A 14,246-nucleotide genomic window follows, 5' to 3' on the forward strand; every position below is an offset into this window, starting at 1 on the left:
TTCTGAGTCGCGCGGCCAGGGAGCTGCTGTTGCACGTGGGGGATGGCGAGAGTCCCAGGTCGGTAGTAGGCTCAGACGAATGCCACCGTTTCCTCGGGCCACACTCGCGTTTCCCCCTCTCTCCACACCCCCCTCCCGCCCGGGCTACCCGGCTGCGGGGCGAGCTGAGGGTCGGTAAGTGCAGTCCGCCCGCCCGCCCGCCCACCGGTCCGGCCCTTGCCGGGGACACCCGCTGTTGGTAATGGGCCGCAGCCCCGGTTGGGCGGGCGACGCGGGCGGGTCCGCGGGGTTGTGGCGGTGAGCCTCCGAGTCTTGGAGAACTTGTCCCTCTGGTTCCGACCTTGAGCCCGCACGTCCGGGGGATCCAGGCGTCTCTACAGGGCTCCCGTTATGAAGAGATCTTTCATTCTATTCCTCTCTCTTTTTTTTCCTTTTTGTCAATGGGGCCTGCGATGCGAGTATTCTGTAGTGCCGTCGCTGCATTTTATCTGAAAATTTTCTGGAAGTGATATCGCATTCATCCCAAGTGAATGCGAACATCAAAATACGCGTTCTGGTGGTTCACCTATTAAAGAGCTTACGGTGTGTCCAGGTATTCGGCGGTGATCAGAACATCAGAACCTCGCCGAGCGCCAGTGTTTCCGGTTTAGCTGTCCGTCCAGTTTACACTCGCTTTGCGTTAGGTCACTTCTGGGGCCCCTGCGCTAAGCTTGGGTGGCCTCCTTTCTGAAGGTCTCCCCGACTCCTGCCAAACCCGGGAAATCGCCCGGCGTGGTGGTGCCCAGTTCTCACATCACCACTCCTCAACCCTCCTGGCTTCCTCTGCAACCCCAAACTCACACTTTAAAAGTGTTGTAATTTACACATAAAGCTAGATCCATCATTAGCAGAAGACACTCATCTATGTGTATATTTGTTTCTTTTTTTTTTTTAAATACTTTTTTTTTATAATATATTTTTTTATTGATTTTTTTACAGAGAGGAAGGGAGAGAGATAGAGAGCTAGAAACATCCATGAGAGAGAAACATCAATCAGCTGCCTCCCGCACTTCCCCCACTGGGGATGTGCCCGCAACCCAGGTACATGCCTTTGACCGGAATCGAACCCGGGACCTTTCAGTCCGCAGGCCGATGCTCTATCCACTGAGCCAAACCGGTTTCGGCTATCTATGTGTATATTTGTAACGACAAATTTGCACTGATTCTTGATATTATAACTTTATTTCCCTCTTGAGTAATTTACAAAATAGATGTAGCCAGTATCTATTTTAAATGGCTATGATTTCGTCTGTCCTTTATCTTTCTTTTACTTGCCTAATCAGGAAGAAAACTCAGAGGGAACTGAGGACTCCGTGAAGCAGCACTTACTGGCTGGGAGGACAGTTAGCTACTGCGAGAGCATAGTTTCTGGGATTGTGGAGTTTATAAAAGGGCTCTTTAAGTCAGCGGTTCTCAACCTGTGGGTCCCGACCCCTTTGAGGGCCGAACGACCCTTTCACAGGGGTCGCCTAAGACCATCGGAAAACACATATATAATTACATACTGTTTTTGTGATTAATCACTATGCTTTAATTATGTTCAATTTGTAACAATGAAATTGGGGGTCACCACAGCATGAGGAACTGTATTAACGGGTCGCGGCATTAGGAAGGTTGAGAACCACTGCTTTAAGTGGTAGTATAGTTTTTCTAATGGTCCCCACCAGGAAGAGTGTATCATAAGTCTTGTTGAGAGGTAAAACTTAACTCACATTTTGGTTCTATGATACACAGTTTAGATTTTCATTAAGTGTACAAGAATTGATGAGTATGTGTTGGCTGGGAATACTTGGGTTGTAGACATCTGCCATTGGGATTAGGATTTGCAACATTTAATTGAATCCATCATTTAAAATCTGGGACATTTCACTAACACGAATGGGCACTTTTAGGGGCACTGTACTAATGATGCTTTCTTTCAAACTCGTATTTGTGTCGCAGCCATCATTTTCTGCCTCGGTAAATAGAGATGAGGAATGAACAGGAATGCAAAGTGAGCAGCCCTATCCAGGACCTTCTTCCAATTTTACTGTCTTCTCATTGGACCCTAATTGGTGAAAGCTGTTACCTTTTCTAAATGCCATTGTTGCATGTTTTTGTTTTTTCCCTTTTCCACTTGTTTTCTTTCTTGCCTCATAATTTATTGTAAGTTTACCCTTTAAACTACAGGAAAATCTGTCTTTTCACTATCCTTTCATCCTCTCTGGTTTTCAGCCAAACTATATCATTACCTTTGCTCAGTCAAGGACTTGCCAAATTTATTGATACATTCAATGGCTCCTGTTTTGTGTAATGAACTATATGATCACTTTGGACTCCTAATGAAATCAGAGCTACTATTACTTAGGTGGGATTTACTTTTATTTATTTATTTTTAAATATGCTACTGATTTTGAGAGAGAGAAAGAAAGAAAGATGTGAGAGAAACATTGATCTGGCTCCAACAGGGATGAAACCCACAACCTGGGTATATGCTCTGACTAGGAATCGAGCTGGAGACCTTTTGGTGCACAGACTGCTGTTCAACCAACTGAACCACACTGTCCAGGGTGGTACTTACTTTAGATAAGCTAATATAATTGAGATTGTACATTGTCTGTCTGGGTGATTATTTAAAATATCATAGCTAACATTTTCTGAATTCCCCACCATGTGCCAGATCTTGTGCTGGCAGTTTAATCATTATTTCAGTTCTGTGGGTAAGTTGTGGTTAACTTTGTTTTATGGATGAGGAAATTAAGACTAAGAGAAATTAAAGAACATGTCTGAGGTCACATAGCAGATTTGGGATTCAAACTCCTAAACCTATTCTCTTTCTGTTTTTTTTTTCTTACATTAGGTTATGGAAGATCCACAAATAGCTTCACTGATTACTTCTTTCTGATTTCAGTCATTACATGTAGTTGAGCCCTCTCCCCCCCACTAATTTTCAGAAAGTATCTTGAAGTCATCCCAAATGAATTAAAGCACAGATTACCTTTACTTTTTAGATGAAGGTAGTGGAAACATTGAATGATTTAAGTCTCAGCCATTGGTTGAATGCTATATACAGTGCCCAAAAGGATAGCACTTCTGCCTCTTTTTCTATTTTTTAAAAAATTAAAAGCCCTAGCCAGTTTGGCTCAGTGGATAGTGTTGGCCCTCAGACTGAAGGATCCCGGGTTCAATTCCGGTCTAGGCTTTATCCTGGCCCTGGTTGGGGCTCATGCAGGAGGCAACCAACCGATGTGTCTCTGTCACATTGATGTCTCTCTCTGTCTTTCTCCCTCCCTTTCACTCTCTAAAAATCAATGGAAACATATCCTTGGGTGAGGATTAATAAAAAAAACCTTGAAATATCTTAAAATATGTGAGGCTCATTGAAAATTAATCTAGAAATCAAATATGCTTAAGTCTTAGTGATGAATGATAGAATTTTCCTACTCTTTCTGCTCAGTTCCTACAGTCAAGATCTCAAATGTAGATTATTGTGGTCAGCCAAGTTTAACATGCACAAAATATCAATCAAAGTGTGTTTAAAATTTTTTTCATGATTACAGAATTAGTGGGGATTAAGATATGTGTAGTTTTATAATTGGCCTTTTCCCTAACAAAATAAAATATGAACATGTCATTAAACTGGCCTTAAAAATGTTTTTTTAAAGATGCTATTATCTTACATTTCATAGATTGTTGCTGTTTTCCCCCCCCACACTATAAAAACAATGATAAACATTCTGGCACATAAGTCTGTAATTTCATTCCTGATTGTTTTCTTTTTTTAAAAAATTTAATTTATTTTTTATATTTTTCTTATTTATTTAAAAAAAATCTTTATTGTTGAGATGATTACAGATGTCCCTCTTTTCCCCCCCATTATCCGCCTCCACCCAGCTCCCGCCCCAGGCCTTCACCACCCTATTGTCTGTCCATATGTAATGCATACAAGCATATAAGATCTTTGGTTAATCTCTCTCCGCCCCCACTCCTCCCTTCCCTCTGAATCTTTTTTTTTAAATTAAATCTTTATTGTTCAGATTATTACAGTTGTTCTTTTTTCCCCCCATAGCTCCCCTCCACCCAGTTCCCACCCCACCCTCTGCCCTTACCCCCCTCCCCCACTGTCCTCATCCATAGCTGTATGATTTTTGTCCAGTCTCTTCCCCCACCCCCCACACCCCCCCAATAGTCAGTCCACTCCCTTTCTATGCCCCTGATTCTATTATATTCACCAGTTTATTCTGTTCATCAGATTATTCACTTGATTTTTAGATTCACTTGTTGATAGATGTGTATTTGTTGTTCATAATTTGTATCTTTATCTTTTTCTTCTTCTTCCTATTCTTACCTTTTTCTTCTTCCTATATGAAACCTTTCAGCATTTCATATAATACTGGTTTAGTGGTGATGAACTCCTTTAGCTTTTTCTTATCTGTGAAGCTCTTTATCTGACCTTCAATTCTGAATGATAGTTTTGCTGGATAAAATAATCCTGGTTGTAGGTTCTTGGCATTCATCACTTTGAATATTTCTTGCCACTCCCTTCTGGCCTGCAAAGTTTCTGTTGAGAAATCAGCTGACAGTCATATGGGTACTCCCTTGTAGGTAACTGACTTTTTTTCTCTTGCTGCTTTTAAGATTCTCTCTTTGTCTTTTGCTCTTGGCATTTTAATTATGATGTGTCTTGGTGTGGTCCTCTTTGAATTCCTTTTGTTTGGGGTTCTCTGTGCTTCCTGACTTGTAAGTCTATTTCACCAGGTAAGGGAAGTTTTCTGTCATTATTTCTTCAACTAGGTTTTCAATATTTTGCTCTCTCTCTTCTGGCACCCCCATAATTCGGATGTTGGTATGCTTGAAGTTGTCCCAGAGGCTCCTTACACTATCTTCATATTTTTGGATTCTTTTTTCTTTTTGTTTTTCCGGTTGGGTGTTTTTTGCTTCTTCGTATTTCAAATCTTTGACTTGATTCTTGCGATCCTCTAGTCTGCTGTTGGAACTCTGTATAATATTCTTCTTTTTTAAAAAATATATATTTTATTGATTTCTTAGAGGAAGAGAGAGGGATAGAGACTCAGAAACATCAATGAGAGAGAAGCATTGGTCAGGTGCCTCCTGCACACCTCCCACTGGGGATGTGCCCGCAACCAAGGTACATGCCCTTGACCGGAACTGAACCCGGGACCGCAGGCCGACGCTCTATCCACTGAGCCAAACCAGCCAGGGCTGTATAATATTTTTTATTTCAGTCAGTGAATGCTTAATTTCTAGTTGGTCCTTTTTCATATCCTCGAGAGTCTCACTAGATTTTTTGAAGGTCTCACTAAATTTATCGGCGGTTTCTAGAAAATTCTTGAAAAACCTTATAAGTTTGGTTTTGAACTCTATATCCAATAGTTTGCTTTCCTCCATTTCTGTCATTTGTGACCTGTTTCTTTGTCTCCGCATTTTTTAAAAAATATATTTTATTGACTTTTTACAGAGAGGAAGGGAGAGGGTTAGAGAGTCAGAAACATCGATGAGAGAGAAACATTGCTCAGCTGTCTCCTGCACACCTCCTACTGGGGATGTGCCTGCAACCAAGGTGCATGCTCTTGACCAGAATCGAACCTGGGACCCTTTAGTCCGCAGGCCGATGCTCTATCCACTGAGCCAAACCGGTTAGGGCTGTCTCCGCATTTTTTATGTTTCCCTGTGTTGGTAGAGTGGCTTTGTGTGCTAGGTATCCTATAGGGCCCAGTGGCTCAGCCTCCCCAATTACTTGAGGTGGACACTCTTGGTGCACCCCCTTGTGGGCTTTGTGCACAATCTTGTTGTAGTTATGCCTTGATTGTTGTAGGATCACTGGGAGGAATTGACCTCTAGGCCAATTGTCTGTGAGAATCAGCTGTGTCTGCAGTGGGAGAACTTCTGTGCTGAAGGCACCCTTCTGGGGCAAGACTTGCTTCAGTGGGGCTTTGGTGCTCACTGAGTCTGCCCCCTGAGTGTGTCTCTTATGGGTCTGAGGAGTTGTAATCTGAATGGTCCCCCTCTGACCACTGGGTACACTGGCTCTTGGATCTCTAAGGAGGTGCTAATTTAGCCTCTGCCTGAGGCTACCCAGCAGGAGCTATGTTGAGATCTTCAGATTCCTCTTCTTTGTTTGGGGTTTGGAGGTGCCCAGATGAGGCCCAGCTGTGAAGCAATGCAAGCTGCTGTGGGGCCTTGGGCCTTCTTTTGGAAGTTCTGGGTCTCTCTGACACAGCTGCAGTTTGGTAGTTTTCAGATTGCAAAGGGCCAGACCTTTCATATGCAAAAGCCTCTGCTCACAGCTTGGGTGGGGTGGGGTCTCAGGGGATCAACAGGGCAGAGCAAGCAGCTATGGCTGCTCCCCAGTCCTACCCTAAGAGGCCCTGAGTCTCAGTTTCCCGGTAATCGCTGCAAGCACCTCTGAGAGAAAGCCGCCTGCAAGTTCTGACCAATGCCAGACAGTCCAGTTTCTCTCCATATGAGTCTGGGTCCCCAGAGACTTGCCCAGAACTGGAGTTCAGAGCAGTTGGGAGCTTGAGACTCCCTCCTGATTGAAAAAGACTCCCGTGTCCTCAGTTGCCAGCCCTTTCCACGTGTGCCTCCGTACCTCTGCACTTTACTTCTGTACCTCCTCTGAGTCACAGTGTGCTTTTCTCTTTCCTTCTAGTTGTAGAATTTCCACTCAGCCAGCCTTCCTGTGGTTCTGGATGATGTCCGTTTTGTCTTTTAGTTGTATTTTTGAAGTGGTTGTGCGAGGCAGCCATTTCCGGTGTTTACCTATGCCACCATCTTGGTTTCTCCTCCTGATTGTTTTCTTAAGATTAATTTTGTAAAGTAAAAGAAGTGCATTATATGGTACGAGCATTTCTTAATGTACAATTTAAAAATATATATATACTTTTGAGGATTAAAAGCTGTTTTTTGTATGTGTGCTGATGGGAAATTGTACTGCCTTCGCTAACATCTTCCCTCTGAGTTGCTTCTACCTGCAGTAACTATGGTTACTCAATTTCCTGAGAAAGGTAGAAATGAAAACCTTAGGAATTATCTGAAGGGGAAGATGAAAATAATAGGATGTACTAAATTATTAAAGGGCTCAGTTATTGAAATCTAGTCTAAATATAATACAGATCCCACATGTTAATACTTTTTTTCATTTGATTAAAAATTTTAATAAGCTTTTCTTTGTAACCTGTAGAAAAAACAATCCTAGTATACATAGAATTATTTATTTTTTGTTAATCCTCACCCGAGGATATTTTTCCATTGATTTTTAGAATGAGTGGAAGGGAAGGGGAAAGATAGAGAGGAAGAAACGTCAATGGGAGAGAGATACATCGATTGATATGAATAGCCTACTTCTAGACCAATGATGGCGAACCTATGACATGCGTGTCAGAGGTGACACGCGAACTCATTTTTTTGGTTGACTTTTCTTTGTTAAATGGCATTTAAATATATAAAATAAGTATCAAAAATATGTCTTTGTTTTACTATGGTTGCATATGTGAAAAAATTTCTATATGTGACACGGCACCAGAGTTAAGTTAGGGTTTTCAAAATGCTGACACGCCGAGCTCAAAAGGTTCACCATCACTGTTCTAGACCATACTATATGTACTATACATGTTATGTAGGCCTCATTTCCATTCTCCATAGGCCATAGGTAGGTGGTGGTTGAAACATATTTTGGCCCAATTTTAGCAAAGAGTCTGTTTCTAGTTCTACCCTATAATTGGCATGTTGAACCCTTGGAGCTTTGGAGCTGTAGCCTACACACTGCTTTTAGTCCTTTTTTCTTTAGGTTTTTAGTACTCACTCAATGTTTCTCTGTTTTTGGCCCACAAAGATCTTATTCTTTGTTATGGAGTGTAATCTATGTATTAAAAGTTTTATTCCTGTATATCCTTCTAGAGGTGATTTAGGCATATACAAGGAAATAGAAATATGCCTGTTTTCCTTTCTTTTGTACACAAAAGTTAGCACACTGTTTTGCTTTCCTTAGCAATAAGTTAGGAAATACTTCCATTTAAATCTAAGAGCCAGTAATTATAATGATCTTAACTCCTTTAAAATATTATTCATGTAATTCTCACAACAACTATAACTACTTCTTTCAATTTTAACCATGTGTTAATAATATGACCACTTGTTTAGGGTGACAGAGTTTGTAAGTGAAAAATAATTGGCACCACCCTAACTGGTTTGGCTCAGTGGATAGAGTGTTAGCCTGCGGACTGAAGGGTCCCAGGTTTGATTCTGGTCAAGGGCATGTGCCTTGCTTGCGGGCACATCCCCAGTAGGGAGTGTGCAGGAGGCAGCTGATCGATGTTTCTAACTCTCTATCCCTCTCCCTTCTCTGTAAAAAATCAGTAAAATATACTTTAAAAAAAATTGGCACCATAGTTGTACTCTGAACCACTAGATTACTTACTAGTACTGGCTCTCCTAGCTCTTTTATTTTAAAAAATTGTTTACATAATAAAGAAACTTTACTTTTTAACCAATAATATGAAACAAGTTCTTGAGTTGTCATCTAGTAATTTTGTGTAAGGGAAACTAAAAGCAGCCCAAATAATTATACTACTATTCATTGTTCTAACACTTAGAAAGTATTATTTTAGGCTGGGTGATGCTTAATAAAGGTTACAAGTAACTACTCCTTTTTTAAAAAACAAACAAACATGTATGTTTTTGTTGATTTTAGAGAGGAAGGGAGAAGGAGAGATAGAAACATCAACAATGAGAGAGAATCATTGATCTGCCTCCTCCTGCATGCCCCACACTGGGGATCCAGCCTGCAATCTGGGCATGTGCCCTAACTGGGAATCGAACCTTGACCTCTTGATTCATAGGTTGACGCCCACCCACTGAGCCACCCAGGCTGGGCTATTTACTACTTTTTCATAGATAAAATCCCTGACCTCCAAGAGAGCTGTAGGCGGAAAAAATTTAACCCCTTTTTCTTTCTTCAAAAAATTGTATTTTTTTTTAACTACATCTAAGAAAGAAAAAGTCAATACTGATGTTACTTGAGCTAAAAGACATAAGGAACCAGACAGTGTATATATTGATTAAATTTCTAAGAAATACGAGGTAAAAATTGAAATCTTTGGATAAGTTTTAAGTTTCTACAAAGAAGTAGCATTTGCCATTCGACATAAAATGAAGACCTACCATATATAATATACAGAAATAATACCTTTCACAAGAAATAGCTCGAGCTTTGCTAATGGTCCATATCCCATTAAGGCATTTAAAATGCCAATCCATGGAGCAAGTACTTCTCTCTTCTTATCTATTTATGCAGTAGTTTTCATAGCTATCTGCCTGAAGTCCAAGGCAAGGCCAAAAGTTATCCAGGACTTCATCCCTGTTCTGCCAGACGTAGGTCTAGACCAGTGGTTCTCAACCTTCCTAATGCCGCGACCCTTTAATACAGTTCCTCATATTGTGGTGACCCCCCAACCATAAAATTATTTTCGTTGCTACTTCATAACTGTAATTTTGCTACTGTTATGAATCGTAATGTAAATATCTGATATGCAGGATGTATTTTCATTGTTACAAATTGAACATAATTAAAGCATAGTGATTAATCACAAAAACAATATGTAATTATATATGTGTTTTCCGATGGTCTTAGGTGATCCCTGTGAAAGGGTCGTTCAACCCCCCCAAAGGGGTCGCGACCCACAGGTTGAGAACCGCTGGTCTAGACGGTTATCTTTTCCTGGTTATCCTCCTCCGCCTCAGTGGTGCCACTGCCATGGGATCCCAGAGCCCCAAGCTTCCTTGGCCTTGAACTCTTTCTCCTTCTGCAGGCAGTGCTGTTTAATTTCAGCCTCAGCTGCTTTGGCCTGCTTCAGCCTCCAGTCATTTGTGGGCCTTGGACACCTTCTGGGTGGTCCACTTCTCCGCCTACAGATGCCTTGTGACTGAGTGGCCACAGAGGTGGTAATTCTGAGGCCTACGTGAGCAGACTAACTGGGCCAGATTTGCCCTGGGTCAGCTGACCTAACTGCTTAATATCTGTACCTGGGCTGGTGCTCTGCCCTCTATCCTCTCCCATCTCCTTTAATTTTTAATAGTAACCCATGAAGTAAGTACTATATAGACAAGGAAACAAGCTTAGAAGGTATAAATTTCTCATTGTCACTTGCTTTTGTTCATCTCACTCCAAACCTCATTTTTATTTTTATTTTTTAAATATATTTTTTATTGATTTTTGACAGAGAGGAAGGGAGAGGGATAGAGAGTTAGAAACATCGATGAGAGAGAAACATCGATCAGCTGCCTCCTGCACACCCTCTACTGGGGATGTGCCCGCAACCCAGGTACATGCCCTTGACCGGAATGGAACCTGGAACCCCTCAGTCCGCAGGCCGACGCTCTATCCACTGAGCCAAACCGGTGCTGGCGAAACCTCATTTTTAAAATTTTGTATTACCTATACTCTACCCTGATTGATAACAGGGATCTGAAAAATCATGCCTTCAAACTCTTACATTTAGGAAAATAGGCCAGTGATTCTGCAGCTTCCTCATAACCTTTACTGCTTCTTGTCTTAGCTCCTGGGACTATTTCTGAGCAGTAGAAGTTACAAGTACCCCACTGAACAACCAGTTCCAAGTCCTATCATCAAGTCCTATGTTCCTGCTCCAAATGGTAAGTTTTCTTATGGATGTATTAAAACTTTTATAAATTTTAACTCTTAGATTTTTTTTTAATATATATTTATTTCAGAAAGGAAGGGAGAGGGAAAGAGAGAAATATCAATGAGAGAGAATCATTGATCAGCTGCCTCCTGCACACTCCCTACTGGGGACAGAGCCTGCAACCCAGGCATGTGCCCTTGACTGAAATTGAACCCAGGACCCTTCAGTCCTCAGGCCGATGCTCTATCTACAGAGCCAAACCGGCTAGGGCTAACTCTTAGATATTTTTATCTGTAGAAGGAAAAAAATAATGCTTTTGTGAATATAGGGTTGGTTAGTCTTTACTGTTTTGCTTCTGTTTTATCATACTGAGAAAATCAGAAGTATATTTACTTCATAGGACTATTGAAATTATTTAGCTAAACAAATAAGATGCTTTATGTCAGCTCAGAATTTATTGTTATTTGTTTTAACTTTATCCTTAGACTACATATTTAAGTGCTATATGGTCATGCACAATGGTATGTTTTAATAGAGTATGAATTATAGCTATGAAAATAATCTTAGTGAATATTGTTTCTTTTTTTTCTATTGCCTGGTTAGGAGGTTGCTTTTATTAGAATTTAGAATATTTCTGAAACCCAAACTCAGATATTGTTTTAAATTATTAAAATCTGATAATTATATTAACATAATAATTACTATTTACTGTGTGTCTTTCATTGATCTGACATTATGCTTTAAATGTTATGTAATCCTCACAACAACCCTGTATGATAGATGGTGTTATTGTCGTATTACAGATGAAAAATCTGAGCTAGAAATGTTAAGAAATTTATAATAGGTCAGAGAAGTAATTTGGCTAAATTAGCTTTCAAAGCTTTTGCTTTTCTCATAATATACTTGTTGTATTTGAATTTTGGCTATGTAGAAAGTGAAAGAATTTGAAGATGCTGAAAGTGAGAAAAATCAAAAGGGTATAGTTATGCTTGTTTGTGCATTGTGCATAACTAGGCAACATTTAAGTTGAACTATAATTCTAAACACTGAATTATAATTCTTTTGCTTTTGTTTTTTGTTTTTAGGTAACAGATGTATGATATTTCTTTTATTTAAAAGAAATGAGTGTAACTAGTGTTGCATTAAGAGTTGAAACCTGGCTTTTAGCTACATGGCATGTTAAAGTACCTGTAACGTGGTTGGAAGCTTGTATTAACTGGATCCAAGAAGAAAATGATAATATTAATTTGAGTCAAGCACAAATGAATAAACAAGTTTTTGAGCAATGGCTCCTTACCGATCTGAAAGATTTAGAGCATCCTCTTTTACCTGATGACATTTTAGAAGTCCCAAAAGGAGAGCTGAATGGATTTTTTGCTCTGCAGATTAATTCATTGGTTGATGTAAGTCAGCCTGCATATTCCCAGATGCAAAAGTTGAGAGGAAAGAATACTATGAATGAGTTAATTACAGCTGAAACACAAGTAACCCAAAAGCCTTGGGAAGCCAAGCCTTCACGAATGTTGATGCTACAGCTAACTGATGGAATTGTACAAGTGCAGGGAATGGAATATCAGCCTATTCCAGTTCTTCATAGTCATCTTCCTCCAGGTACAAAAATTTTGATATATGGAATCATTTCTTTTCGTCTTGGTGTTCTCTTATTGAAACCAGAAAATGTGAAGGTGTTGGGAGGAGAAGTAGATGCTCTTTTAGAGGAATATGCCCAAGAAAAAGTACTTGGAAGATTAATTGGGGAACCTGATCCTATAGTTTCAGTCATACCAAATAATTCTAACCAAAACATCCCTAGAAATACAGATGATCTAGAGCTTGTATTAGAACCTTCTGATGAAGAACTCTTGGCAAGTCTTGATGAAAATAATGTGTTTGCATCAAATAATGACACCTCCTTGGAAAGAAGATGTTTCAGCATAGGTAGTTCCTCAAATACTATTCCCACAGGACAGTCAAGTTTTGAACCAGGACTTGTTATTTCTCCAAGACCAAAGGAGAAACCACCAAATCAATCTGTGCATTTCACAGATGGGGAATTAGATGACTTTTCCTTAGCAGAGGCCTTGCTTTTAGAAGAAGCTGTCCAGAAAGAACAAATGGAGACTAAAGAATTGCAGCCATTGACTTTGAACAGAATACCAGCTGACAGTATAGCAGGATCTTCATATAAGCCTAATACTCCGAATAATTTTTCTTTAATTGGCAAAAATGGAAATGATAATTGGAATGAAAATAATTTATCTGAACAAATGACTGATGAAGACCACAACAATGGTGTTTTTTCAGTTAATCATAATGTATCCATAACCCATGGTTTTTCAAATAAAGATAAGAACTCAGAGACAGATAATAAAGTGAAACAAACCATCCTCAGTTCAAATGTACATTCCTTAAATAATACAATATTAAATAGAGAACTGGTCAGAACTCCAAAAAGAAGTTCACAAATTTATAATGGAAATGATCAGCGTTTACAGAATTATTCTTTAAAATCATCAGAGAACAGCACTAAATTTTCTAACACCATGGATTTGTATTCTCCACCCTTTATCTATTTGTCTGTTCTAATGGCCAGCAAACCAAAGGAAGTTATAACAGTGAAAGTCAAAGCCTTTATCGTAACCTTAACTGGAAATCTCTCAAGTTCTGGTGGCATTTGGAGTATAACAGCAAAGATTTCTGATGGAACTGCATATCTAGATGTAGACTTTGTAGATGAAATACTTGCTGGTCTGATAGGGTTTTCAGTAGCAGAGATGAAAAAGTTAAAAAAGGACCCTCTTCAATATCAGAAGTTCCTGGAGGGTTTGCAGAAATGTCAGCGAGATTTAATAGATTTGTGCTGTCTAATGACTATTTCATTTAATCCCTCCTTGTCTAAAGCAATGGTACTGGCATTGGAAGATATTAATGTGGAACACCTTGAGAACTTAAAGAAGCGATTGAATAAATAATTTACTAAAATAATATTAGAAAACAATGAAATATCTAGAATTATGTTTGTCCTTTTATTTTTGAAACTTTCTGTTCGTAAAAGGGAAAAGGAAGTTTCACAACTTATTTCAATTTAAAAGTGTTTAATGTTTGTTTAGGTTTTTTAAATAAAAATTTTTATTAGATGAATTTGACTCCTGTTGTTGAGAAATTTGTTTTCCACTTATTTCATATAAGATGATTGTTAGAATATTGTATTAATGTTTACTGATGTGTCATATTGTTGAAAGTTAACAATTTTTAATAGATAGTTGTATTTCTGATATATTGAGTACTCAAAACTGTTTGTTCAGGAGTTGGGAATATCTGGCCCACAGGTTGTATGAGGCCCACTAAATCAAAGCCAAACCATGTAGGGTGAGTTAATTAAATGTTTGACCAAATATGGCAGGCTAATTTTTAAGTTGATAATTTTGTATGGCATGCAAATGTTGTTATAAATATCCAAATGGCCCTTGGCGGAAAAAGGGTTCCCCACCCCTGGTTTATATTATATTTAGGAAAATATAAACTAGTAAATCAGAATGTCAGGCTTTCAGATGCAAATTGTCT

General features: G+C 39.4%; 1 protein-coding gene across 1 annotated transcript; it reads left to right on the forward strand.

The window, feature by feature from the left end:
• Positions 1-11,803: 11,803 nt before the first annotated feature.
• On the forward strand, positions 11,804-13,821 carry RMI1 (RecQ mediated genome instability 1; the record flags this gene model as incomplete). The annotated part of the gene is made up of 1 exon (XM_081103249.1): positions 11,804-13,821. The coding sequence occupies one exon, from the start codon at positions 11,804-11,806 to the stop codon at positions 13,652-13,654; it is 1,851 nt and encodes a 616-aa protein (XP_080959375.1). The 3' UTR covers positions 13,655-13,821.
• Between the last annotated feature and the right edge of the window lie 425 nt (positions 13,822-14,246).

The sequence above is a fragment of the Myotis nattereri genome (genome assembly GCF_964212035.1).
Source record: "Myotis nattereri genome assembly, chromosome: 12".
Classification (NCBI taxonomy): Eukaryota; Metazoa; Chordata; class Mammalia; order Chiroptera; family Vespertilionidae; genus Myotis; species Myotis nattereri.